This window comes from Alternaria arborescens (genome assembly GCF_004154835.1).
Source record: "Alternaria arborescens strain FERA 675 chromosome Unknown contig_31, whole genome shotgun sequence".
NCBI lineage: Eukaryota > Fungi > Ascomycota > Dothideomycetes > Pleosporales > Pleosporaceae > Alternaria > Alternaria arborescens.
Window position 1 is genome coordinate 187,155 of NW_021167886.1, and position 25,134 is coordinate 212,288.

Genomic DNA, 25,134 nt, shown 5'->3' on the forward strand with positions numbered 1-25,134 from the left:
CTGCTCGATGAGAGAGACGTGTGCTCGTCTCCCTTGCAAGAACGAAAAATATGCCTGCGCAATAAATATGCAGTCTGTCGGGGTTGATATTACATTCTCAATTCGTTACTAAGAAGGAACATGGTGCTTCTGGCTCATTGGATTTGCCGGCATGGACAAACGTGTGTTGTGCATCGCATATAAAAACCTGTTGCTGGAAGGGTTGACTTCTTTTCCCACACCCAGCCATCAATCTACATTCTTCAAAAGTACAGAAGCTAAATATGTATGGTGTCTGCTCTTCCCAAAAGTCCCCAACGGTTGTGACATGAGTGTTTCTGCTGGATTTCATCCAGTTTCATCAATCCAAAAACATGAAGGTGGTCGATGTCGGCTTCACCTTAACATGCTCAAACTCCTACGGAATTGATAGAGAGAGCAACTCATTAGCAGATATTCGAAAACAGGAAAAGAGAGATTTATGTCGCTGGTCTGAGTGAGCACTACTCGACTCACAGCACATTCTCAAATCAAAAGGACAATCACGAATACATGGTGTGCTCGCTTGTCGGAGGTGCTGACGGCGAGAGACGTGTATAAAAGCTGGTCTTCCAGCTTTGTATTCTTTTACATCACCATCCTTCCGTTTGTCACCAAAACTGGGCACGCTTCATGGTATGTGGTCTGGTGAGTTCAGACGCTGAGACCATATTCAAAATGTGTCCGTGTGTTTCACGAACAAACTGGCTAACCTCTTTCGCCATGGGTGTTTGTCAAAAGCATGTATACAAGAACCCATGGGAGTCGGGTAAGCTTTGTGCACATGATATGTCCAACGGAGCGCTCTATGTTAGCAGTGAAGTGGAAGATGCTGGCTTCTTCAAATTGATACAGCCAAGGTCCCATGAGCCGCTAGTAGGTTCTACGGACGGGCACGTGGAGGTGTGTATAAAAGCTTATCTCACTCTGCAGAGCCTTCCTTTTATGCACATTCGCTTTCGAGCTTATCAAAAGGTTCAACAGATCAGCTTATGTTGTGTTGAGATCCAAAAGCCAACACCTCTTTGCTGATGTCGCGGTGTCTTTACGGCAGGCAGGTGAGCGGCCGCTTCACCCTTTGTGCGCTTTGAATGTATGTCTGTAACGCCTGGACATCGATAAATGTTCAGAACATGCTTCTTTCGCATTCCAAGGTTAACATCATGTCACCGAAGTTTAGCCACCGCGCCGCTATAAACATGGGCCATGACCATATGCCTTTCGGTTTCGAAGTAGTGGGCATTGAGATACGATGATGATTTTAACATGTCCCAAATGGTACAAAACAAAGCCGCCCAGCCTAACTCTATGAATGAGAACTGTAACATTCTTTAGTGAATGTTGTCTTTTGTCAGTCCATCCTGAATCTTGTCAAACACCAAATCTCTTCCAATTCGCCGGATCATCTCAGCTCCTTGCATCATTTCTAGATCGCATTCTCTGCCTTTCTTACGCTTCCTCCGCAACACTAATCTCAGTCGTCTTCCTACTTGCCCCATCACCCAAGATATTTTCTTCACTCGAATTTCTAGCTCCGCATGGACTGAGGTGACTCCTACTTGTCCTCTTTCCTGTTGAAAGGATAGAGAATAACTCTATCTCGTCGCGCGTGGTTTTCTTTCTAGCGTACATGACGCCGCCGCTATTGAATGTGGGATACCCTTCTGTAAGCTGGTTTGATGGTGCGGAGGACGAAGACGAGAAGAGGAGTTTCACAAAGAGTGGACGGTAGGCTGGGGCGCAGGCAGACATCATGGCGACGTTTGCTTCGATTTGAGAGAGGAGGAGGATCTGAGATGGTGTTAGTCGCTCGTCGATGATAATGCGCATGATCTAGAGCAGACTCACAAATATGCCATCGTACCCAGCATCTTCAGTCACGGTATAATTGTAGAGAGCATAGAGACGCAGGATGGAGGCCAATGCGGCAATGCATCCTACCATGAAGATGCCCATGAGCGCGACTGTATCTCATGGTCAGCATTTAATCGTTTCCGTCAATCAATGGAGTATAGGTTGACGTACGACGCTTTCGTAGGTTCATGTTCAGCTGTTTGAACACTTTGAGCGGCATCACCAAGATGACCACATCGGTGACGATGTTCACAGATGCATTGGCGAAGTACATCTTTGACATGTTAATGCAGCCCTCGGGGAACTTGCTGTCCCACGCTCGTGATGGGTTGGCGCCGCATTCGAATATATTAACGAAGGTGACGGTGACAGTTTGTATGATGATGAAGCCTGCCGCACAATGCACCCAGCGTCGAAAATTGTGGTGTGTAAAGATGCGATGGTAGAGAGCTAGAATGCTGGCTTTGACGAAGAAGAGGGCCCATGGATAGAATAGCTGGTACACGTACCTGTTCGGAAGTAAGATTAGTATACCTGGGCAGCGAGTAGTAGCATAAGTGTTCTTACCAGTGTTTGAGGGTCGGTATCAAGGCTTCGTCAAGGTTGAGATCTTTGCTTTTCCGTCTGTCTGTGTCAGTCTGTGATGATCCCGATAGCATGATCAACTGCGACTTACCCAGTACCATAACTAATTTGGAGGCCACTCTGGATACTCAGCCCAACTGTGACTACCAAGGCGGCCAACATGAAGTAATCATCCAAACCCACATGACGGACTATCATCGCGCGGCAATACAGCCTGAGTGAGATTGCTATCAACGAGAAGAAGAGGAGCACAGTGATAGTGATAAGTACCGGTAACTGGCGCGAACCATTGTCCCTCGTGATATGGGTACCGTCGGCTCCCATAGTGAGGTCGATTGTGCACGTATATCTGGTAGTAGTGCCAGAAAACATCGCCAGGCATATGGTTATAAGACACAATGGATTGTCAACTGCGCCGCAAATGGCCTGGTCTACCGTGAGTCGTGCGCATTCCATGAGAACGGAAGCGAAAGGAGATCGATCTAACGAGATGAGCGATGAACCAATCTTATCACGTTGTGACAGTCATGATTTGCGGCTTAGGCCACAGCTTGCAAAGATGGCAGCCGTAGGGCTCAGCGAGCTGCCACGCCGTAAAGGTTATTTGTTGTGAGATGCTTGTTCAGCGAACTTCCCGACACTTCAAGGTTTCTGGCGCCCATAGCACGATACGTGGTGACTGAGAACATGACACATTGATAGGAATATGGGCAACTTTGCTGAGACGAAGATTTTGTTTAGTCATCTAGAATGAATTGAGCGGTGTTGACTGTGGGCGTCTTCGCAGACCTGATCGAAGAGGAAGGGATGATCTGCCAACGCTATCCCCATGGTCTAGTCCTAATTAGGTCACGCGAACCGCCCTAAAGCCTTGCCTTCCCCTTCCCCTTCCCCACCGTAGCGCATAATCAGATTTCCCATCGACACAGATGGAGCTCAGGTCAAACACATCACTACCTGTCTATTGCCGAATTATCTCATCAGTTAACACTCTAGCCATCAATTTCTAGGATGCCTCATCCATCCGTTGATGTTATCTGTGACGATCGAGTTTAACGAGTCACTGCGAGAGCGGGCGACCCCAGTTTATCTAGCGATCTGGTGGAGTATCACCTTTGTTTCGCTCCGCAAATGTATCGCCGCCATTTGGTATCTATCAAGATAACTAAAATATCGAAGACATATTCGTCGTTCAGCCGTTCCAGTCAGTCGCGAATTTCACAAATTTCCTTTGCCGCATTCGCGGCATCGGCACATATGGCCTGAGGATATACCGGCTCCGGTGATGCCTGACATCCTGCAGGATGCAGTTGCTTGCATCCCTTGCTTTTGCCGGCCCATTGCATGCGACCAAATTCGTCCCGTTCTCGAAGATCCAATCAGGCAGGAGATGCACCAGCCTGGAGGCGGACCGTATAAAGGACTACAAACAACCCAACGGTTTCTTCGAATCTAACCGGGGATCGAATCTTTACAATACCTCGGCACGACACCTCTCTTTGCGTAAGGGAGAGCCGTATGTGATGCATTCTTAGGTTCAGTATCGCAGCTCAGATCACCACGTGTTTACTGAATCATGCAAAGTGTCGGTTGCTATATTCCGGTGTCCAAATTGCATCCTTTGGACTCAACATGTGCTGTGCCACATTGGTGCATATACCTGAATCGCCGTACAGATGTGGAGCCCCCCGGACCCTGGTATTCCCACCACAGTGCGAACGTCTAAATCCAAGACAAATCCTATGCTTGCCGCACTTATACCCACATCGCAGCGCCATACATTAGCTTGTCGTGTTCCAAGGCCTGGAAGAGGCTGGATGCACGTTGAGCAGCGTTATTGAATCGATTGATGGACGCATAAGAAGCTCGAAGCCCATCGTTCTTTACATGACAGTGGATGATCAGTCTGCTCGCCTCACCTATAGCTAGCGGTTTCGATTGATATAGCAACTCCACCAGACACCATGGTCCAGCTTCAGCTCATTGTTTCGTGGCTTTGCTTGGCATCACTTCCATTTGCAGCAGCGCTTCCTGCAACCGATTCAGCCGTGTGCAAAAACCCTATTAAGCGGCTGGAATGGTAAGGTATCCCAGCTTTGACACACGATCGCTACTCTCTAATCAAGATGTCATCACAGGAGACAATTGTCAGACCCACAGAAACGCAGCTACATCAATGCCGTCCTCTGCTTAACGACTAAGAAGGCCAAGTCGGGAATTCCAGGAACTATCAATCGATTCGATGATCATCACGCTGTACATGTCAGTCAGAGTGACAGCATTCATTTTGTAGGACACTTCTTGCTATGGCATCGTTACTTTGTCGACACATACGAGAAAGCTCTTCGCGAGTGTGGTTATACGGGCGGTCAGCCGTACTGGGACTACACGATAGATGCAGAGCCTCAGAACCCCAGCTCTACCCGCATTTACGAATCTGAAATCTTCCAACCGGATACCGGCTTTGGCGGCAATGGTATCAAAGTCGAGCCTACCCCTGAGCAGAACTTTCTGAACCTTACTGGAGGAACGAGCGGAGGATGCGTTCAGACTGGCCCTTTTACCCCCGATAAGTTCATGGTTAACTATCCTGGCCCACCATCCTGCCTGCGTCGCGACTTCATGCCCCCTCTCCTCAACACTTGGGCAGATCCAAAACTGGAAAAGGCGCAACTTGAAGCACCAGATTTTGTAACCTTCGACCGCACGATGCAAGGCTCGAAAACTGTCTTTGCCCCAAATATTCATGGCAGTGGTCATTTTGGTGTTGGCGGCGTATTAGGACAGGCTGGCGACCCTGCCAACTCCCCTGGATAGCCATTGTTTTACCTGCATCACGCCAATCTAGATCGCATCTACTGGAAATGGCAGCAGCAAGATTTGGAGACTCGACTTCGGGAGGTTGGTGGACCTATCGTTGCGGAGAATTACCTTGGCAAGAATGTTACGCTGGATTTTGAGGTCAATATCGGAGAGCTGGCGCCCAGCAGGAAATGGGAAGATTTGATGCATGTTCAAGAAGGGCCATTTTGCTACACTTATTAGAAGTATCTAAACTCACTTTCCCTTGTTCTAGACCCTGCAATGTATGTTATGTGAGATGTTGACAATAACAAGATTCCAACCTTACAGCATGTACACAGATGGTCTCTTTCGCTCACTCGACAGTGATGAGTACCAATTAGCTGAACCATACCTGTAGTTTGCAACATTATGCTAACTACGTGTTTCGCAATCAGCTACATCTCCGCCTCGAGCAGTATATCGAGAACAGTTTCGAAGACATTCTCGATTCCTAGGTACCTTTTCGCTGAGCATTCGAAGTATGCCAACGCGCCGATCTTCTCCGCCATTGCTTCACCCTGCATTAACAATCAGTAGTGAAATTATTCGGCAATAGTGCAGCAGAAGGAACGGCTGATAGATATCGAGGTAGCTTTACTTACTTCCGCCATAGTTATTGGTGCCCGGCCTTGTTCTTTCAGTTCCAAGATTGTTTCGCCATCATATCGCAGATCTTGCTTTAGTCCCAATAAGAGGACGAGATCCCCTCCGCATATGTGTGGCTCAATCTCAGGAAGCCACTGACCATGTTTAGCACAGGATGAGAGGAGGAGGAGCTGCAAGACAGTGCTCTTACTTTTTGTACAACGTTGTGAAGTGACTCCCAATTGTCGATAGAGAAACACAGGCAAAAGATTTCTGTTGACGGATAACTTATCGAGCGAACCTGATGAGCTTGTCTTGTTGGTGGTGAAATAGCATTTAGGACATCATCATTGCCCACTGTATCCCACAGGGTGCACTTGAAGTCCACTTCGTGTCTGAATTGGAACGTCGCGAGGTGACTTTCGAAACCTGTTGGCTCATAGGGCTGTCTAGAGCTTAGTACGGAGTAGTGGTATCAGTGCTTCGGTGTCCCTCACTTCAGGGAAGGACCCATATGGACCCTTGATTGCAGAACTACAGATATATGTTAATTTCGAAACGGTTCCGGGACCGTACTCCCCGAGTCACTTACTTTATGAACCATGTCTTTCCGCACTTCCCATCGCCAACGAATGTCCAAACGCGCTTCACTTCAGAACAGACCTCTTCAGAGACTCTATTCTCGTCCACCATAATCTTATCTTCGCCTGGCATACTATTTTGGATGATCATATCCCCCAGCTCTTCCGTTTCCGCTTTGCGCATGCTAGATGATTCGAGAGGAGACTGTGCGTGACCATCACCGCTTGTAATTTCCTGCTGAGCGTTATCAGAGATAAGGCTGTGAGTCATTGGCGAACCCAGCATTATAGTGTGTTGCGAGGCCAGAGGACTATCCGCAACGCCGGTACTGAGATCTGGTAAGCGGGTCAGATGATCCAGGGAGACATCCGGCTCATCCTGTAGTGAAGCAAGCCATTCTGACATCAGCTTGTTTGGCGCTAAGCCGTTCACTTTCCAACCAAACTCAGACACGATATCAGACCCATCCCCACACTCTTCAACGAAATCGTCTCCAACTACTGTCGATGCAGATGCCACGACAGTTGCTGCGGTTCTGACGCAATGTTTGAGATGGCTTGCACTCGCGTTATTAGTGTCCTGTCGACTAAAATATTCATAGAGATCACGGGATTTCTCGAGCAATTCTGTGACATCTCGTGCGATAGTGCGCTGTTGGGAACTGGAAGATATTAGACAGAAACAATCGTATGAGTTACATAACTCACAACATCACAGACTGAAGTGAAAGCTGGAGAACGTCCTTGTAATCCTGGATGCTTTGCCTGTACATGCCGATCTGATCATTTGCATCCTTGAGCCGAATTGCACGTCGTGTCGAGCTCATCCACCTCACATCTTTGTTGGTAGATACAAGTAGTGCTTCTAGCCTCTTCAGAGAGTCGCATCTATCATCTAGGTTTGTCTTCAACGATACCCAGTGTTCACCGATATGGCCAGTCAGAGGCGCTCTGCTGTCCAAGTCCTCTAAACCATCTTTGATTGTATTGAGAACAGTCTCGAGAAGTTTCAGATCTGCTAGCATTGCATTGATGTTATCTTTTGCCTCGGTTGCGCCATTTTGAAACTTTTTGAGCTCGATGACTGTTTTGCCAGTTAGGTGAATTAACGGAAGGACACCCAAAGATATCGAAAATGGGTCCATGGCGGACAGGAACAAAGTAAATGAGCAGACCGTAAGACAGTTTGGCGGACAAGATTGCTGTAATCAATTATCTATAAGCTCGAGTTGCTGGGCGCGGGGTACTGAAGGTGCAGCACAAGGCAGCCTTCGACCTGGCGAGACGCCTCCCCATGGGCAGTGCAGTCCCAATCAGGGTGCCGATTCATCTATTAGCACAGTAACATGACCTCTGATAGGACACTCCACTCCCATCTTGCAGGAAACCGGTCAGGTTGGGTTGCGAAAGACGCAGTGGTAGTAGCACAAAGCCAGCACATTGCATATACGATTCATGATCGTAGACTCCTGGAATATTTTGCGCAGCTAAGAGAGCAAGCGCAAGGATAAGAAATACAAAGAACAAAGCGAGAGAACCTGACAGGGCCATCTCGACATAGAAGCAACACTCCGCCAGTAGCTGCGCTTAATCATCTCTGAATCAGCCCCGCGCGCCAACTTAGCCGAACCTTCAAAACTTCACACACAAGCAACCACTCTAGCATACCTTCTCTTATTCCTCCACGCCGAACGTTTCCAAAACCGGGCTTTGCAGCCGGACTTGAAGTCAATTCGACCTTCAAGTTCGGCTGCCCGATGTTTTCAACCACCTTGATCGTTCACAGAACAATTGATCGCCTTTTTGGCTCAACTAACCTCTTATCATTCAGTTCATAGATCAGCCAGCAGATGTACTACCTACCGTTCACACACTCTCTCATATACCAATATTCAGTACATAGTCACCGAAGCAAAAGAGAATGGGAAACCACTCTATCCAATACCCACAAGTCTTCATTACCACCACCACCATCCATCTATTCATCCTCCTCCTCTTCCTCCTGCTCCTTATTAACACCCGGCGGCATCGCCGGTATACTAAAATCCTCCAAGCTAGCCCACTGACTACTCTTTCCCCATCCACTCCCAACACCCGTCGCCTGCGTCATCCCAACACCCCCATCCAACAACGGACTACTACTCCCCCACGCCTTCTCCGGACTAGGAAAACTGCTCGGTATGAACAGCGGCGGCGGCTTGTTCGGCGACGAGAAAAGCGCAGGTTGAGAGCTCGGTATGCGATGGGGCGTTGTATGCGTGCTACCAAACTGCTGAGTGCGCTTGTGGCGGGGTGTGGTGTGAGTGCGTTGTGTGATTTCGTCGACGGTAGTTGCTTGGCTGGGGTGGTATGCCGATGCTTGTTGTTGTTGACGCGAAGGGGGCGCTGTGGTCTGAGTTTGATGGGGAAGCCGAGGCGTCGCGTTGTAACTGAATGCATCGGGTGCTGCGCGGATACTGGACGATTCGGGCGGGCGTGTGTGCACGTATTGCGAGTAGGAGAACCATTCGTTTTGGAGCTGTTGCTCTGCTTTGCTGGAGTGTGACTCTTGCGTTTCATGTTCGGGAGAACGAGGGACTTGGATGGCTGGGTCGTCGAGATCAGTTGACGGCTGGATTGAAGTTAAAGGAGGTGGGGGTAGTTGTCGCCTGCTTGATTGCGGTGGCGTTGGATTGGGTGATGTATAGGGTTCCTCCCAAGATGAATCATCGTTGATGACCATGGGTGTAGATGGACACGTGTACTGGGGGTATTCTTCGATGACTGGAGGCGTCGATCGGAGCTGCTCTGTTTCCTGAGGTAGTCCTCCTTCAGTACTCGTGGTTATGTCGCTTGCGGTTCGGCTTTCGTCATTTGGTGGGTTTGAATGGATTGTGGGTAGTATTGTCGCATCTTCGTCTTCATCTTCTTCATCATCGTCGTCATGCTCAAGTTCTTGCTTGACAGTAACTGACTCCATGGATTGCGACGAGCTTCTTCCAGTTGAGGATTTGTTTGGCTCACCGAGCTCAGGAGAAGGTTGGTTGTCACTTCTTAGCGCGGGCAGATCATCTGATTCCTGTGATGACCTAGATTCGCCCTCGACATCCTCCTCATCTGCATCAGCACATGCCTGATCGATCTGATTAAGCATTGCTTGAGTGTCAGCGCCAATAAGCTTGCCAGACGCAGTGTCAGGCCGACTGAAGAACAATCGTGCACCCTCATCCTTGCGATGTTTGTTCGCAGGTAAATCTTCCTCAATCAAGTCCTCGTCCTCGTCTTCAGAGTCTTGGATCGTGCTTTCAAACTTCCTCAGTGTCGGCGGAGGTATCGGCGTCTTTGATGGCATTTTGAATGTCACCTGCTTGCGTTTCGAGGGCGTGTCCGGTGCTAATATCGGGTTGCTGGAGCATGCCTTGAGGGGTGATCGATGTAGTTTCTGTGGGGAAACCTGAGTCGACAGGGGTGAATCAGCTGGCGATTGGGAAGAAGGAATCACGCGAACACGTCGCTTTTCTGGAGTTGATAAAAGGCTGAAACGGGCTTTGCGAGTCTTGTGCTGCTTCTGCGGGCCGTAAGAAGCGTCTCCAGTCGCCGTGGCTGGCGGTACATTTCTACGTCTAGTTGCCCGGGTTGTTCGTGTGACAGGAGCCTCGATAAACTGTGTCGGTTTGTAGCTGTCTTCGCAGTCTTCACCCACCTCGTCTTCCACTGACTGTACCACCACGTCAGGAGTGTCTTGCGAGTCTACTGTGGGCTCTTTCTTGATATATTGATCTTCCGAATTCTGTTGTATATCCCCTACAATATCATCTGCAGCCTCCTGTTCTTTGACGCTATTGCCTTCAATACGATGAAGTCCTTGTCGTGCGAGTCGCTGCGCTACAGCATCCCCGTAGGTCTGACTATCCCGCTGTTCTGCCTCATCATCGCTCAGTGCCTCATCCAAGTCCTCATCAGACATGACTTCTGGTGCTCGCATACGCGGTATCATCTGCGTCAACGTGCGCTGCTTTCTATCGTTTTCGCTTTTGCCACGTCCCCAGCTCAAGCGCGAGCTCTGTTTGACAGGCTTGAACTCAGGTCCCTCGGAATCTGGCAGTGGCTTCCTCCCATCTACCAGCTGTGTCATTGTAGATTGCCGACGCAATGTACGTTCTCGATTGGTTTTGATCGCTGTCGCGTCGTTCGCATCATCGGCATCGATTGCCACGCGTTTCGAGCGACGATGATTCTTGGGCGAGACAACTGTTCGTCTGCGCTTTGACGTAGGTTCTACCGGCTCTTCGTCTTCACCACTATCTTGTGGCAATACACCGCTACTCCTCTTCTTGGTCTTGCCCTTCGTCTTTCTTGCCGAGGGCTGCTCTTCTTCCTCTTTCACCCGCGGCTCGATTGGAACTCCTCCATCCTCTAGGTCTTCTTCCAGATCTTCATCACTGTCCTCATCCGAGTCTGCGACTACGGGAATACTCCTTGTCTTCATTTTCTCTGGCAAAAAGATCATCTGCCGCTTTGCGTCATCTCGAACTGGCGACGAGGGCCGACGCACTATCTTGCGCTTGTGTGGAAACTGGACCTGTTGCGGCACTTTCTTCGAGTAGTAGACTTTGTAGTCGGCATCTCTATTGCTCGAACGCGTCCGTGGTGTCATTGTGGGTGGAGTATCGATAAGGTAGGGAAGTTGGTACCTTGGTGACGCGACAGCGACGCGTTGAGGGGACTAGCGCGATGACAGGGGCACGCGTCATCGCCACCTCACCCTCAGCCCATATACGCCCGTGATCGAAGCAAGTCATCAATGCGAGCATGCGCAGTCATGTCTTGAATGTTTGACTCTGCTATGGCTGTCAAGCATTGCTTGTTCACTGTTTGCTTGAATCTGAACAGACTTCAGATATCGACGTCATAGACGCCAAAACTAATATTCTTGCCATGTCGCTATGTGAATCCCTGTCCCGAGCTTGGCTTATTGAACTCGTCACAAATCACGCATCTCAATGTTTGGAAGCAAATGTGAATGCGCACCGCCTCCATTGCTTTCGCGATCCCATGCCCACCGCTTTGCAAGAGAAGGGTCCAGTGTGCCGTCCAGCATCGCGACAACATAGCGGCCGATTGTAGGCATAAATTTCCAACCATGGAATGAACCTCCAGTTGCTAGATAGAGACCCTGACAGTGTGGTTGTGGAGTGATGATGAAGTCTTGGGTAGGGGTTACAGCATCCCTAGATGGGTTAGTCTGTCGTATTGCGAAGAACGTGGTTGCGCGGGAAGGACGGTCCCGAGGTCGTCACGGGTGGAACGTTGGAAAGAGGTGCAACTTACCAACAGACACGATATTCGTCAAACTTGACTTCCTTCCCTGGCTCGCCCAGTATACCGTCTTTAACGAGATCGAGACGTTTCTTTAGACCTTCGTTTGGTCGCCTTTGTGCCTGGTTAGGCTCACTCGGTGGAGAAGAGAACTCTTGACCCGATGCCTCGTGTTTGATTGTGTTTTTGTAGGCTTCGTCTCTGCAAAATTTGACTGTATATGGCTCTTTCTCGGATAAAGGTGCTGTCAATGGCATCACCTCTCCTGGAAGTCGTCAGCATCATGCTATGTGAGAGTTCCAGGTGTCTTACCACGTGTGGGTGGGACCCCATGTACAGTCACTGGTATTTTGGTATACTGTTGGCCGTGTTTTGGATCGAGGTTGACGATACCAGTGATCACGGCTCCAGCAACGAGGCGGTCGTTGACTTGCAATTCCTTTCTGCTAGGCGCACTGTCGGCAAGCAGTTTTGCTGTTCCTGCACCAGTGGCTAGGACGATGCGGTCTGCTGTAATGTTGGTACCATCCTTGGTTAGAACTCCAGTGCATCCGCCGTCAGTACCGAACGTCAAGACATCGATCTCCTTTGCAGTGTATTTGACACCAGAATTTATTGCTGCATTAGTATAAGCGGTAAGTGCTTTGGCAGCTTCAGCCCATCCGCTGTCTTCATTCACAAACACATCTTTGGCGTTTGAGAAGTCGGTATGCTCGAAAAAGGAACCGTACTCCTCCTTGAAGCGGTCTGGGCTGACAACCTTTGCATTGACCTTCACACCGAGCTTCTTGTAGTTTTCCAACGTGTCCCTGCCCAGATCGGAATTGTTAATTTTGATTATGCCGCTTTGGTAATAGAACGGTTTGAAGAGTGGGTCTTCTCGCCACAACTGTATAGCCTCCAATGCTTTCTCCATGTAAAAGAGATCTCCATAGTCAGCACGCACGACTTTGTTCCAGTCCCAAGATGCGGCGAGTTGGCAGGGGTACTGTGTTCGGTCCACTAGATGTACGGAAGCTTCGGGGTATTTCTTGATCAGATGGTAAGCGGTAGAAACACCAAATACTCCAGCCCCAATGATCAGATAAGATGGCTGTGAGCTCATTGCGTGTGGTGGTTCTGGAGGTCGTTGCCTAGCCCGATGTTGGTGGCTGAATGGGTGGAACGGGGCGAAGCGAGAGAGGTTTCGGTATGACGAAATCGAGGGCTTGGCTATCTTGGATAAGGCAATCATGAGGCGGTCAACACGAACCTGAAGGCTGCATAGTTATAGCTTTGTCCTGATGGCGCACTGCACTCAGGCCGAGAAGTCGTGATCGCTGCTATGATAAAAGCGACTAGCGTTCTTTCCTCAATGCTAACGCATGCAGGCGCAGCCGTGATGACCATGTAGGTTGCCGCCACGGTCGCTTGCCAGTTCTCTCATTCAACGACAGGGTTCCCCGCTTGCTTTCCTTATCCCCCATCAGCCTTAATGAGAGATAATGCGCCAGCCAATAACACTTCCGGCGAAATGTAAGACACACACGTGTAGTGACTCTGCCCAGGCATACGTCCACCCGATTATAGATGTAAATGAGAGAAGTACGCTTACCATTTACGTACCCTCGTTTTCAGCCGCGACCGCTCAACATCGTCAGCATCGTCAAGCTCGAGGGCACTGTCGTAGATCTGAGCACTTGATGCTCCCCATGTGCGTTTTGCTGCCTACAATTTGGTTAACATGCTTCGCATCGCGAGCCCGAGATCAAGTCTCTTGGATAATCACTTCGATCGAAGGTCGTCCTATGTGGCTGTCCATTAATCTTAAATATAACAGATGAGCGCTTTGTCATGAATATTGCCTTGTAAGCAAGGTCTTGTCTATCGATGGAGGGTTGCAGGTTGTGGATTAGCACAAGCACATTAGGATCTCACTTCCCGAAATCGATATCGAATCTAGCGACAGATTTCGATCGGGAAGTGAAGTCAAGGCGTTTTGGTGCGGCTTACCGGTCATCGTCCCGTTTGACGTGAATCCCTGGACACCAAAAGCAACGCACTTGGAAAAGCCACTGCCACGTCTGTACTCTTCAGTCCCGGCACGCGCCCTACTTCAGTATTTGCCAGGCCTCCGTGCACCAAGTTTGAAGCTGAGTTGATTTAAGAATCTGACAGGGTGGCTGGTTCAAGTAAGCGATAGGATGATAAAAAATGAGAAAACTAGATGTGAGGCGGACTCCTGTGCTACAGTACACCAGACACATGTCATGTTTCAGAGAGTGACGAAGTAGGGTTGTAGACGTTGTATAAGTGTGACAGAAACCTCCGCTCAAAGTTCCTATCAAGTCATTTCATCGTCTTCCAGTCTTCCTATTAAGGTTCAGTAATCTCTGCTGTTGAATATGCCTACTTCGACTACCTCTTCACCCTTGTCGTCCTCGGAGAGTTATGCAAGCGGCGCTACAAGGAACAGAGATGGTTCCTTCGCAATCCGGAGATGGATGGATGATACGGAAGGCGATCGCGTAGCGGGAAGGCACGTCGTGCTGTCTTCAACCTTCAATCACAGTTTGACCCCGTCAAGTTCCCGGGAACAAAGATCGTCTATGAGAAACTCCAGTAAGAACCAATCGTATTGTGAGAAATCACGCGAGCTGGATTTGACTGAAGTCGGAGCGTGGTGCCACTTAGATCAACTACGGTAAGTCGATATAGGAAGAGCACGATCCTCATTGTTGCTGACATCGTCTAGGATGGCAAACGACGATCCAGATAGGTCTAAGTCGTATCAAGTACCGGAACCTGAGTTGCGTGGCGCGGTAGGCGAGCTGCAATGCGTATGTAAACGTTTACAAAGCATCATCGAAAGTTTGGACAGAACAACGTAGGAGAGGTATCCACCTTGCGGTTTAATTTCCATGCTCCTACTACTTGTATGAAACTAGAAGATTCTGAATTCATGTAGCGGGCGTTGAGTGGGATCTTATTTTGTCCTCGGCAGGAGATATGAGTGGTATTAGATCAGTATTTAGACCGAGTGATTTGTTGATCATCTTGTGAATACAGCAAGTGTACCAATAAACCAGTAAACCCACGAGCATAAACATTAGACTGAGGAGTGGTAATTGGATAAACTCTCCGGTGCTGTATGTCGTGTTTTAGCTTTATGCCGTTCAAGCTGGTCGATACGCGCGAAACCCTTTGTGTTGGTACAGCCTGGGATGTCGCATTTGAACATACGCTCATGCAACTGCCAATGCGCCCTTCATCGAGATTTAGCTAGCGTACCATGTAAAGACTAGGATGCGGCATGCTGCTCAGTCTGGCGCGGTTTTACGATAAAGCGGCAGGATATCTTTTCAGATGGTATTTGGAACGTACCTAAAAGCAGAATTTCTTTCGTAAACAGTCAATTCCCCATCTGGTTGAACACCGCCTTTGTCGCATGCAGTACCATGCGGACACGTGTAGTGACCTTTACCACGAGCTTTGAGTTGTTCTATCGAAGGTACTTCTGTAACTCGCTCTTCAGTATTGCGAGGTGAGAATTTATGAATGTCCTGCCAATCGTTCGAAGAGGCACGATTGTGACTTGCTTCTGCAGAACTTTCAGGTGCTTCGACGTACGTACGGTAGTCAGTAGCCTCGGATGACATAGTTGCCATAAAATGATCCTCTGATCCAGGGGAAATAATATGTGTTTCAGGAGTCTCGATTGGCACAGATGGAACGAGAACCGGAGATGGGGCAATTGAGAACAGTATCCACTCGGCCTGACAATCTGCTCGAATGCGTTAGCTAAACGCCTAGTTATTTATGTTCATCATTACCACGCCGCCCACGCGGGCCTGATCCACACTGATCGATAGGGTATAAGATCGACTTGCCTTGCAAAGTGTTGGAAAGATTAACCTTGATATTCCTCGATGATTGTCAGTGTCCACTCATGACTTTACGAGTTTATACGCAGTGCACTACCTCAACGCTTTGTGCTTGTCATCTAGCAAATTCGCCGTGTGGCAATCAACCTCCGCTTCCAGTTCCCCTGTTTGTTCATCTATGTGGTTTGAGATAACATCTCCCATCACTAAGCTTTCCGAGAAAGTGGCAAGGACATGAAGCACCCGCAAAAGGTAATTGCCGATGTCTGTTAACGGGCAACCCGACGGGCTGACAGGCCACCCACCTGTTGTGGTCAGCCCAGAGAAGTTGGCCATCAGGTGTTGGTCGATCCAGTTTGGCTCCAGGCGGATATTCTCGAAGAACTGGCGCGTTGAGGCATCCATGCTGGTGGGGCGATTAGCGTTCAGCTCTGAGCGATGCAGCAGTTGCGCTGCGCCTGTCTCCTCATTGCTAGCGTTGTTTTCCCATTTCTCGTTTTCTCATCGCTCTTCATTGGACGGTTCCGGTGAGGGTGCATGCATGGCGGCTCAGCGCATGGCTGTCATCTGATTCGATTCGAACGGCTGCAGGTGTGAGCTTCGGCCAACAAGGCTGAGGAGACGAGAGAAGAGATTACCCAGATGTTATACCAAGCTTGCCCGCTGTCAGCCGGCCCCGAGCACTCGAAAGATCCACTTTACTACTGTAGCTAGCACTATGTCGCAATCGCACGATACTACAAAAGGTTCATTGATGATAGATAACATGCCGCCTGATCTTCCACGTTCTAAGCGCCTTCGCGCCGATAGTGCGCTAACGTTATTGTCCGGCGTCACTCTCCCTTCCCGCGCTTCAGCCGTTCCCACCCTTGCCTACACCAACACCAATATCGACGGCGGATGTCAAGATCAGCCCAGTCTATTCCAGGATGATCAGTGGCAGGATGTCTTTATTCCCGTGTCCATCGAAGACTCACCTCTCAACAGTGATGAGAATCCTTCTACCGCATCACGCAAGCGACGTAAGATCCCCTCCGTTTGGGCAGAGCTGCATCCTTCGCACATGGAAACATCACGGATACTGCGGAACATGGTTACCGCTATGTCTAACAAATCACTAACGCTCTTATAGCATGTCTATCGCCGCTTGGTGAGGCGAGCGACCCGCAATGGCTTCTGACCAATTTCCCTGAGCTCGGTCCCGACATACTCCAATTACCCGCACGTTCATGCGCGCCGATAATCGTCAATCCATTCAATGATCCTGCGACTATTCTCCATCCCCGGCTTCGGCGTTATGCAGCGCCAGTAGCTATACCAGAAGATGGATTACTCAACGGCCTAATCAAAGTTCGCTTGAATCTAAGCAGATATCAACAGAAGTTCCCTGCTGCACGTATGCAAAAGTTCCCCTGGAAGAAACCAACACATGTAGTGCCTTTGATCGACCAAGACATAAGGGATGGATTAGCGCGTCTACCCCCAGATTTTGGACGGGGACTAAAGCTTGCTGGGATGGACGAGAAGCTGTTCGAATTCTGTAAGGTAGTCAACATTCATATGGAGCTCCGCTAATACATAGTAGACCGCATCGCCATTTGTGGAGCTACCACCGTTATCCCGGCCGATAACTGTTACCTTCATGAGATCATCCCAATAGCCGTCAAGAGTGACTGTGTGAAGCATGCAATCCTGGCGCTGGCGGCAACCTACATACTGGACTACTCGGGGGAGGAAAAAGTGAAGGCTTCGGCGAATCTGCACTGGAAACGATCGGTCCTTCAACTTGACAAAGAGCTCCATGACACGGAAAGATGCAAGCCTGGCAAAGAGAATGCAGTCATCGCCGCCATGCTTTTGTTCGGCCACAACGAGGTTGGTTATCGTTCATGACACTAAGAACAAAGACACCTGACATTCGACAGAATGTCAACTGGGAGGCTACTAACTCTGGTAACGAGTGTCCACCCTGGTACAAAGCTACTCAGCTTGCGGAACAGGTTCTGGACATGTCAGATCCACTTTACAATTACCATTCAGCTAGCAATGTACAGTGCTCCAGAGCTCGCATTACGCTGGGGAACAGGCTCGCACAATACAACATCATGAGCGCTATAGCTTGTCCACTAGATGAGTTTCAGGCGAACTGCTCTTTTACTTGGCTGCTAGAGGGAGATGAACGTGAGCAACACAAGATTGTGGGCAGTACTGCACTCAGTCCGAAGCTCCTGCACACTTTTGCGCAAATAACTCATCTCTCCACCAAGCTATACAAGGTACACAACACACTTGATCGTGTTCTTCGGTAGACTAATAAATACTCCATAGGATCCGAATAGGATTGCGGCGCGCAATCTGGGCAGGGTTATTGGAGAGCGCCTACAGAACTTCCAGCACCACTCCGATCTGTCAGAAGGCTACCCCAACCGTCAAGCTCTTTTAGATTCCTGCGAACTGGATGAGAACGGCAAGGTCTCTACCGCTGTCAAGACGACCGAGCTCCTAGCGGAGAGTTATGTGGCAGCGGCGCAGATCTACCTTTACTGTCGTCTCATGAGGAAATCCAGAAGACATCCACACGTTCAGCTGATTGTCGACCAACTTCTACAGATCGTCAGTCATATGTCTACTTCTGGCCCTTTCTTTACTCGCAATCATGCGCAAGGGCGCGTATTCGTGGCCGCAATAGTTGCAGTAGAACCACGACATCGTGATATAGTCCAGACTTGGTTTGAAGAGCTTTGTCATGGGACTAGAGGAGTGAGTCACGTCATGTAAGATGGCTTCAATATCGCACAAACTGACGTCACTAGAACGTTCCGCCAGTATGGCGTACTGTACAGTATATATGGAACTGGCTCGATGCACGCCACGGGCCATCGGAAGCAGCGGGTTTGGACATGTCTGACATTACGAAAATTGATCCCAATGCCGAGCCATGGTGGGAAGATATGGTAGCCGAGATCTATGAGCGTGAGGGTAAACTGAATCTGGCGTAGCTGGTTCCATTTGCCGACGTCTTCACTAGGGAAAAAGATAGACACATGCGTATGAACATCAGGGTTTATTAAGACGGATGCAAGATATATGCACCTTTCTAGTAGGTGTAGCACAGGGTGCTTCCCTGAGTATCCAACAAATCCTTGAGCTGAACAGTAGGCGCAAGCTTACCAAGGCCAACTTCAAAGTCAAGGGTGACATTTTTACCACTGTAGTCGAAAGGAATGATCGGGCCACCGACCTGGTGCAGGCGGGTTTTGAGATCCTTCTGTTGCCACATCCAGAAGATGTGGTCGATGTTGCCATGGTGGAGGTAGAATACCGGCTCACCGGGGCTATTGTTCGCATCACCAGCCTGTCCGAGAGCACCTCCGACACCGAAGTGACCGCTTCCGTGGATGTTAGGAACGGCGAAGCTGGCCTCGCCTTCAACAGCCCTGGCAAAGCCAGTGTAGTCCTTCTGGGCGAGGACGTTGTTGACGAGCTTCTGGTCCGCCCAGACGTTGATCAGAGTAGGGACGAAATCGCGCTTGAGACAGTGGGGAGTGGGGAAGTTGACTGAGAACTTGTCCGCTGTGAAAGGTCCATTTTGTACGCAGCCGCCTCCTGTTCCGCCAACGATACCGAAGGGGTTTGTCTCATTAGTGGGCTCAACCTTGTTGCCGTTGCCACCGAATCCAGTGTCTGCTTGCCAGATCTCAGAGTCAAAGATACGTGTTGAGGTGGGATTTTGAGGTTCAGCATCTAGAGACCAGTTCCAGTAGGGTTGAGCACCAGTGTAACCGCACTCTTCCCTAAGTGCCTTTTCATAGGTATAGATGAAATAGCGGTGCCAGAGGGTGAAGTGACCGACCCAGTGGATGTCGGGTGTCTGGCTGCTGTGCACGGCTTGGAAGTCGTCGAAACGGTTTATGGCTCCCTCGATGCCAGAGATGGCTGGCTTTGATGCTAGGCAGAGGACAGCATCAATATACGCTCTCTTCTGGGGGATAGAGAGTTGCTTCCTGCAGAAGGAAAATGGTCAGCATAGTCCGAGACGATGATTCATTCATGTGATAGACTTACCATTCTTTTCGTACAATGGGGTTCTTGCAAGTCTTGGGTGCAGAGGCAGGGAGAGCCGCGGCTACTGCTGACGAAGCCAAGCAGAGCGAGGAAACGAGAATGGAAAGGTTGACCATTTTGGCGGCTAAGGATGAGGTTGGCAGCTTTGTGTTTCGGATTGATTGAAGGCGAAAGCTTATTGTCCCTGGCTGGTGATTGTGACTGTGGAAGGCATCAAGCTTTATGTGTGCCTCACTACAGGCCTTATCATACCCACTTTACCCGTCTGAGCCTCATCGAAAGATGACCATGCAACTAAAGTCCGAGCCACGAAGGGATGAGTAACGAACGGAAATAAGTGTTGAGGCATTAGACCACTTGCCGTAGTATTTGGGGCGAGGTCCGGGTCTGGAAAAAGCTTGTATGCATGGCGATTCAGGAGGGATGCGGTTGTGTGGCACAGCTGCATGGTCTTTCGAGTTGCCTTGGGTCCGAAGGATTGAGTTCGGGGGATGCAACACGTGCGAAGCGCTTCGGTATGCATATTCCGGTAGACGCACGCTTACCGGCGATTTTGGTAATAAGCCATGGCTTCTATGTGGCGCACATGCAACGGTAATTGGTCTGCGAGTATTCCATGCGCATGAACCTAATTCGCATCGAAGTTCTCCTTGCATGCTTACCTGCGTATTCTGCTGTGCCACGGTGATGATATGACCAAACGCGTATTGATCTCCGTAGCAATAGCCTGCACAATTTTCGCATGGCTGGTGATTAGAGGATAGGATGATTTCGGATGATTGCGCCCGGTGGGTCGGTCTAGAGATTCCTGTAGGATTTACCTTGCATGGCTAAGAATGGATTGACCGCAATCCTAGAGCAGGGCATGTAAATGTTACCTCTCATATGCGCTTCCTTCATTCATTCATCGTGATTAACGTGTCGCAATGACCATGAAATCTGAACGGCCGAAATAAAACTCCCCCACACCGCTCTGGTCGGCAATGCAGAAGGCGAGGCTGTGAGATATTTGTCGTGGGGACGGGAGAGCTTGCGGGACAGGTTGACCCGCTTTCGCGCTAAGATCCTGCTGGTTTCTGGGCCGTGTCTAACGTGTTCCTGATGGTCTAAACCAGCGATTGACGGGAAAACACAGGGTCAACTGTGGCGAATAGGATGAGATGGGAGGAGAGGCAAACACGGCACATAGCTCCTGCGGGATCATGGCGCAGTGGACACCGGAGCGTTCCTTTATTGCGGAGCTGTCAGTTTACCGAATTTGCGTTCGTCGTGTGTGCGCATGACCGCGAAGCCATACCTAGGTACTCTGGTTTTCCAGCATCCTATAATATGGTGATGCGATAATGCACATAAAACTAACGACTCGAGACTTCGAGAAATTTTCTCCTATGTTCGCGCAAAAGATCGAGTCTAGGAGCTGGCTTTGTCCGTCTGGGTGCCGGCTCGGCTGGGGAACGGGGGAGTTGTCGAGCCGTCCAGGCGATAACCGAGGGAAACTAGACTACTCAAAGCGAAGAGCCGCACCAACTCCAACACTTCGCGACCCAACCAGGACGACTGCACCGAACGCGCGAATCCTTCGCCCTTCCTCAGCGTTTAGCCCGTGTTGGTTATCCAATGATGGCTCGGAGATGCCAGCCGTCCCCAGGAGACTTTACCCGCGCATTCGCGGTCCTGTTGGACACACGGCAGGATAATAACAAGAAGGATTCACAAGATGAAGCTGCCCAAAGTGCTGGATCATGATGCTATGCGGCGCGGGTGGTCAAGCTTCAAGGAGGAGCAAGAATCATTCATAGCCAAGATGTTGCCATGATCTCTTTGTGAATCCCTTGTGATCCTGATGTGAGTGTATTCCGACAGTATGACGAGCAGCACGGGTGGCTATGGTATCACCTGGGACAATGGTTCGCGACAGCCTATGTTTCTGATCGTCACTGGAGTTCTCCTATTCTTCTCGACCATCGCTGTAGCGCTAAGGTACGACCTTTCGAAACCTTGATTTGTTTACTCACCGCAAGACTTGCTCACTATCTGCTAGGCTGTACTGTCGCCTCACCTTCATACGATATGTAGGATTAGACGACAAGTTCATGATTTGTGCGTGGGTGGTCGCAATCTCACTCGGTATTCAGAATGGTTTTCTTGTCAGCTGGGGAACTGGGTATGTATTCATGTGGTAGAAAGACTGACAGCGACTGACGGAAGACCAAGGCGACACAACGCCGATTTAGATCATTCGATCATTATGGTCCCTACGTTCAAACACTGGTATGCATATCAGCTAGTTTACCCTTGGGCGTTGTTATTCGTCAAAGCTAGCATACTGGCACTCTACTACCGGATCTTCACGCAAACGAATTTCCGCTACGCTGTATACGCCGTTAGTGTGTTCGTCACAGTTCAGACCATCGTAGTCACTTTCGTCAACGTATGTCATACGCGAAACCCCAGCATTTCCTCGAGCTCGAAGCTGACTGATCCAGGCTTTCGAATGCGGCGCGAAAGAGCCATGGAGAGCATGGGTCCCTACCTTTCCCAAAGGATGCAACGACCTTCCTAAGACGTATTTCTCGATGGCCTCTGTCAACATCCTCACAGACATCTTCATCCTAGCCATGCCAATGCGAGCTTTTGGGCAGCTAAAACTCCAACGAACAAAGCGTATTGCGCTCTTCGGTGTCTTCATGGTCGGAGGTATAGCAGTCATCGCGTCTATTGTCCGTCTCTACGCCCTCTGGGTATACGCTGTAACAGACGACCCACCTTACGACGACATATTTATCCTCCTTCTCTCCCAAATCGAGATAAACGCTGCTATAATATCCGCTTCAGCACCCGCCCTCCGCCCACTCCTCAACAAAGCCTTTACCTCGTCCTCGCACGACCGCTCCGGCCCAGGCTACCCAGCTTCTTACGGACATGGCGGCCAAAACAGCAAGATGTTTAGTCGCACAGCTAGAACACGTTCGAACGGACAAATGGAGCTCTACTCGTTCGGCGGGGGCAACAGGACTAGCAAGGTACCAGTAGGCGGTACGCGCAATACGAGCGAGGAATCGATATTAGGTGTGGACGGTATTACAAAGACGGTGGACATGACAATCGAAGAAGACTATGTGAGGGAATCTGTACATGGGAAGAGCGGAGAGACGCAGGGGTATGACGGTGTGAGACGCAGCGATGTATGATCAGAGTAGACAAGAAACTTTGATGATTTTCCAAACATGACTAGAAGAGGTCAGCAAGTTTGCGTTGTGATGAAAAGCCGTCTCTAGTTCTCCCCAAGCACCCTCTTGAATATTTCCGTTACTTGCACCTCAAGCTCATCCGCCTCCTTCCATCGCCCTTGATCTCTGCACATCGATGCCACGCTACCTATGCTGGCCAGCGTGTAGAATCGCATCAGTCCCCTTAGACTAGTCTGAAAATATTCTCTTCGAAGGCGTGGCCTTCCGAAGCAAACGCCTCGCCTTTCATGAAACCTTCAAGGTAACATTCTCCTACAAACGTGTAGAAACTTGGGGAATCTGTCGGTCTAAGTAAAAATGGCACTGCTCCTCCATACAATATCACTACTAGATCACCTCTGCGTGCCGGCGCAGGGCATAGCCCTTTCCCTCCGCTTTCTGTTTCGAATACGCATTCCTGGATGCATGGTAGCATGACTGGATCTTGCAGATCCTTGTCCAAATGTATTCTTACATGTGGACGTAAGTACTCATCAAGCAACTCAGCCCAGGAGATATCAAGTGCTTCTTTGGGAGCCCCTGTAGAGTTATCCCACGTCAATTGATGACCTGTGGGATCGAATACTCGTAAGTAAGCCTTGAGCATATCGCGTGATCGAGCTAAGACCGAGTCTGATAACAAGACCGGCGCAAATAAGGCGATTGAGCTGATCTGAATCCCTTTGAATGCAGGAATAGACCATTCGATGTCGTCTCGATTCTCAATAGTCATGTCGACTTGATGATTGCCACATGCGCTGTAACCAGCTGTTTCACCTAATGCAAGTGTTCCACGCTCCCAACGGCTATTTCCATCAGTCCATAGAGTCCATGACGGCCGACGCGGAGTACCAAGCCAGCTATTTGAGTGCGTATCGTGCGAGGCGACATCAGAAAGGTCCATCCAGGTTCGGTGACGCAATGTATGAACCGCTGAAAGGATCCTCAAAGAGTGATTCTGTTTGATCCACCATATGGTGAAATTGGTATAAACTTGCTCAACGGTCTTTGCGTAATCAGGCCTCAATAGTTCATCCAGTTCTGCAATGCGATATGTCTCCCGACCGAAAACCAACAGCGCAAATATGCGATCTCGCGGATCTGTTGCCTTCATGTCTAAGCCTTTTATCACAATCGAAAGTATGTCCAGACGGGGTCCAGCTGCAACGTGGTGTGGAGTATGCCTGTCTCTGGTAACATTTAAAAGCTCTGTCCATAACACTGGCATCGACCAATTCCTTCGTGACGGGAAGTTATGAAACAGGCAGATGTTGGCCTGAACAACCAACCACCATGGCAGCTTTAAGTGACCGCAAAGAACGGATATAGGGCCACACTTGTCGTTATCCTGATTCAAACGAGATGATAACGTATTCCACACCTCTTGGACTACCCAGACACGCTGGAACCAGGGCCGAAGAAAGACTCGATCGTGCCAGAGACCGGCATTACCATGCGATTCGGCCGGATTCTTTTCGGATGTTGTAGCGATGGTCTGCCAAACAGCCAAATCGCTTTGCGTATGAAAGTGGCCGTCCTCTAGTTCACCCAGCCAGACCGATAACGATTTCGCAGAAGCGTATATCTCACCCATAAGCGCAACTTGGTGACTCCTTTCTTCTGGGTCGAGTTGGTTGATACACAGTAAGTCTATCCAAAATGTGCGAGTCTGATCGGGTTGTCTCAAACGTTTGAGTGCATTTCGTAAGTCCGTGCCAATTTGAACTTCTCTTGGAGGAGACTCTTCAGAGCTCCTTAAAAAGATAGGACTTGTACTCAAACGGTCTCCCCAGCAGTATGAGAGCGTCTCATACTGGTCATGATTTGGGCCCCCCAGATTGGTATATTTCAATGTCAAATGCGGCGGCTCCTCTTCATCTAAGCCGGAGTGATTGTTACTTGGCTCGATGTTGACCAAACGGATTTCCTTTGACGCAATCTGTAGTGGCCTGTATGCTTCGTAGGTGTTCGTTGCATGTACAGCTCCTGGATGTGATCTCTCTGGGAATAGCTCGATCCAGATTTCAATGCGAGCTTCAACTATGTTGTTGACCCAAGCTAGAAACTCAGCTCTGGGCACGGTCTGAATAATGTCACCAGCCTGGAGCGCAGCCAACCACTTCGAAGGAGTGATTCCGGAATGAGAGGCAGGGGCTTCTTTGTGTCCTTCGCTGAGTAGCCAATACTTGTCATCGCGAAAATCCCAGCAGA

The 25,134-nt window shown here is 49.6% G+C and overlaps 9 protein-coding genes across 9 annotated transcripts; 3 read left to right on the forward strand and 6 right to left on the reverse strand.

Annotated features, from left to right (window-relative positions):
- Positions 1-1,467: 1,467 nt before the first annotated feature.
- On the reverse strand, positions 1,468-2,781 carry AA0111_g10019 (hypothetical protein; the record flags this gene model as incomplete). The annotated part of the gene is made up of 5 exons (XM_028643722.1): positions 1,468-1,809; positions 1,867-1,982; positions 2,044-2,381; positions 2,440-2,496; positions 2,549-2,781. The coding sequence occupies 5 exons, from the start codon at positions 2,779-2,781 to the stop codon at positions 1,468-1,470; spliced, it is 1,086 nt and encodes a 361-aa protein (XP_028502451.1).
- A 1,640-nt stretch (positions 2,782-4,421) lies between these two features.
- Positions 4,422-5,274, forward strand: AA0111_g10020 (hypothetical protein; the record flags this gene model as incomplete). Its single annotated transcript, XM_028643724.1, has 2 exons — positions 4,422-4,537; positions 4,596-5,274. 2 exons carry the CDS (start codon positions 4,422-4,424, stop codon positions 5,272-5,274), a joined length of 795 nt encoding a protein of 264 aa, XP_028502400.1.
- Positions 5,275-6,335: 1,061 nt separating this feature from the next.
- AA0111_g10021 (hypothetical protein) lies at positions 6,336-7,612 on the reverse strand (the record flags this gene model as incomplete). Its single annotated transcript, XM_028643725.1, has 3 exons — positions 6,336-6,420; positions 6,479-7,129; positions 7,176-7,612. The coding sequence occupies 3 exons, from the start codon at positions 7,610-7,612 to the stop codon at positions 6,336-6,338; spliced, it is 1,173 nt and encodes a 390-aa protein (XP_028502401.1).
- Positions 7,613-7,793: 181 nt separating this feature from the next.
- On the reverse strand, positions 7,794-8,018 carry AA0111_g10022 (hypothetical protein; the record flags this gene model as incomplete). The annotated part of the gene is made up of 1 exon (XM_028643726.1): positions 7,794-8,018. The coding sequence occupies one exon, from the start codon at positions 8,016-8,018 to the stop codon at positions 7,794-7,796; it is 225 nt and encodes a 74-aa protein (XP_028502402.1).
- Positions 8,019-8,445: 427 nt separating this feature from the next.
- AA0111_g10023 (hypothetical protein) lies at positions 8,446-11,103 on the reverse strand (the record flags this gene model as incomplete). Its single annotated transcript, XM_028643727.1, has 1 exon — positions 8,446-11,103. One exon carries the CDS (start codon positions 11,101-11,103, stop codon positions 8,446-8,448), a length of 2,658 nt encoding a protein of 885 aa, XP_028502403.1.
- Positions 11,104-11,430: 327 nt separating this feature from the next.
- AA0111_g10024 (hypothetical protein) lies at positions 11,431-12,870 on the reverse strand (the record flags this gene model as incomplete). Its single annotated transcript, XM_028643728.1, has 3 exons — positions 11,431-11,677; positions 11,778-12,030; positions 12,078-12,870. 3 exons carry the CDS (start codon positions 12,868-12,870, stop codon positions 11,431-11,433), a joined length of 1,293 nt encoding a protein of 430 aa, XP_028502396.1.
- Positions 12,871-16,394: 3,524 nt separating this feature from the next.
- Positions 16,395-18,627, forward strand: AA0111_g10025 (hypothetical protein; the record flags this gene model as incomplete). The annotated part of the gene is made up of 6 exons (XM_028643729.1): positions 16,395-16,650; positions 16,761-17,168; positions 17,214-17,503; positions 17,554-17,904; positions 17,957-18,388; positions 18,442-18,627. The coding sequence occupies 6 exons, from the start codon at positions 16,395-16,397 to the stop codon at positions 18,625-18,627; spliced, it is 1,923 nt and encodes a 640-aa protein (XP_028502397.1).
- A 98-nt stretch (positions 18,628-18,725) lies between these two features.
- On the reverse strand, positions 18,726-19,809 carry AA0111_g10026 (hypothetical protein; the record flags this gene model as incomplete). The annotated part of the gene is made up of 2 exons (XM_028643730.1): positions 18,726-19,632; positions 19,694-19,809. 2 exons carry the CDS (start codon positions 19,807-19,809, stop codon positions 18,726-18,728), a joined length of 1,023 nt encoding a protein of 340 aa, XP_028502398.1.
- Positions 19,810-21,557: 1,748 nt separating this feature from the next.
- On the forward strand, positions 21,558-22,884 carry AA0111_g10027 (hypothetical protein; the record flags this gene model as incomplete). Its single annotated transcript, XM_028643731.1, has 4 exons — positions 21,558-21,673; positions 21,735-21,857; positions 21,908-22,124; positions 22,180-22,884. 4 exons carry the CDS (start codon positions 21,558-21,560, stop codon positions 22,882-22,884), a joined length of 1,161 nt encoding a protein of 386 aa, XP_028502399.1.
- Positions 22,885-25,134: the final 2,250 nt, after the last annotated feature.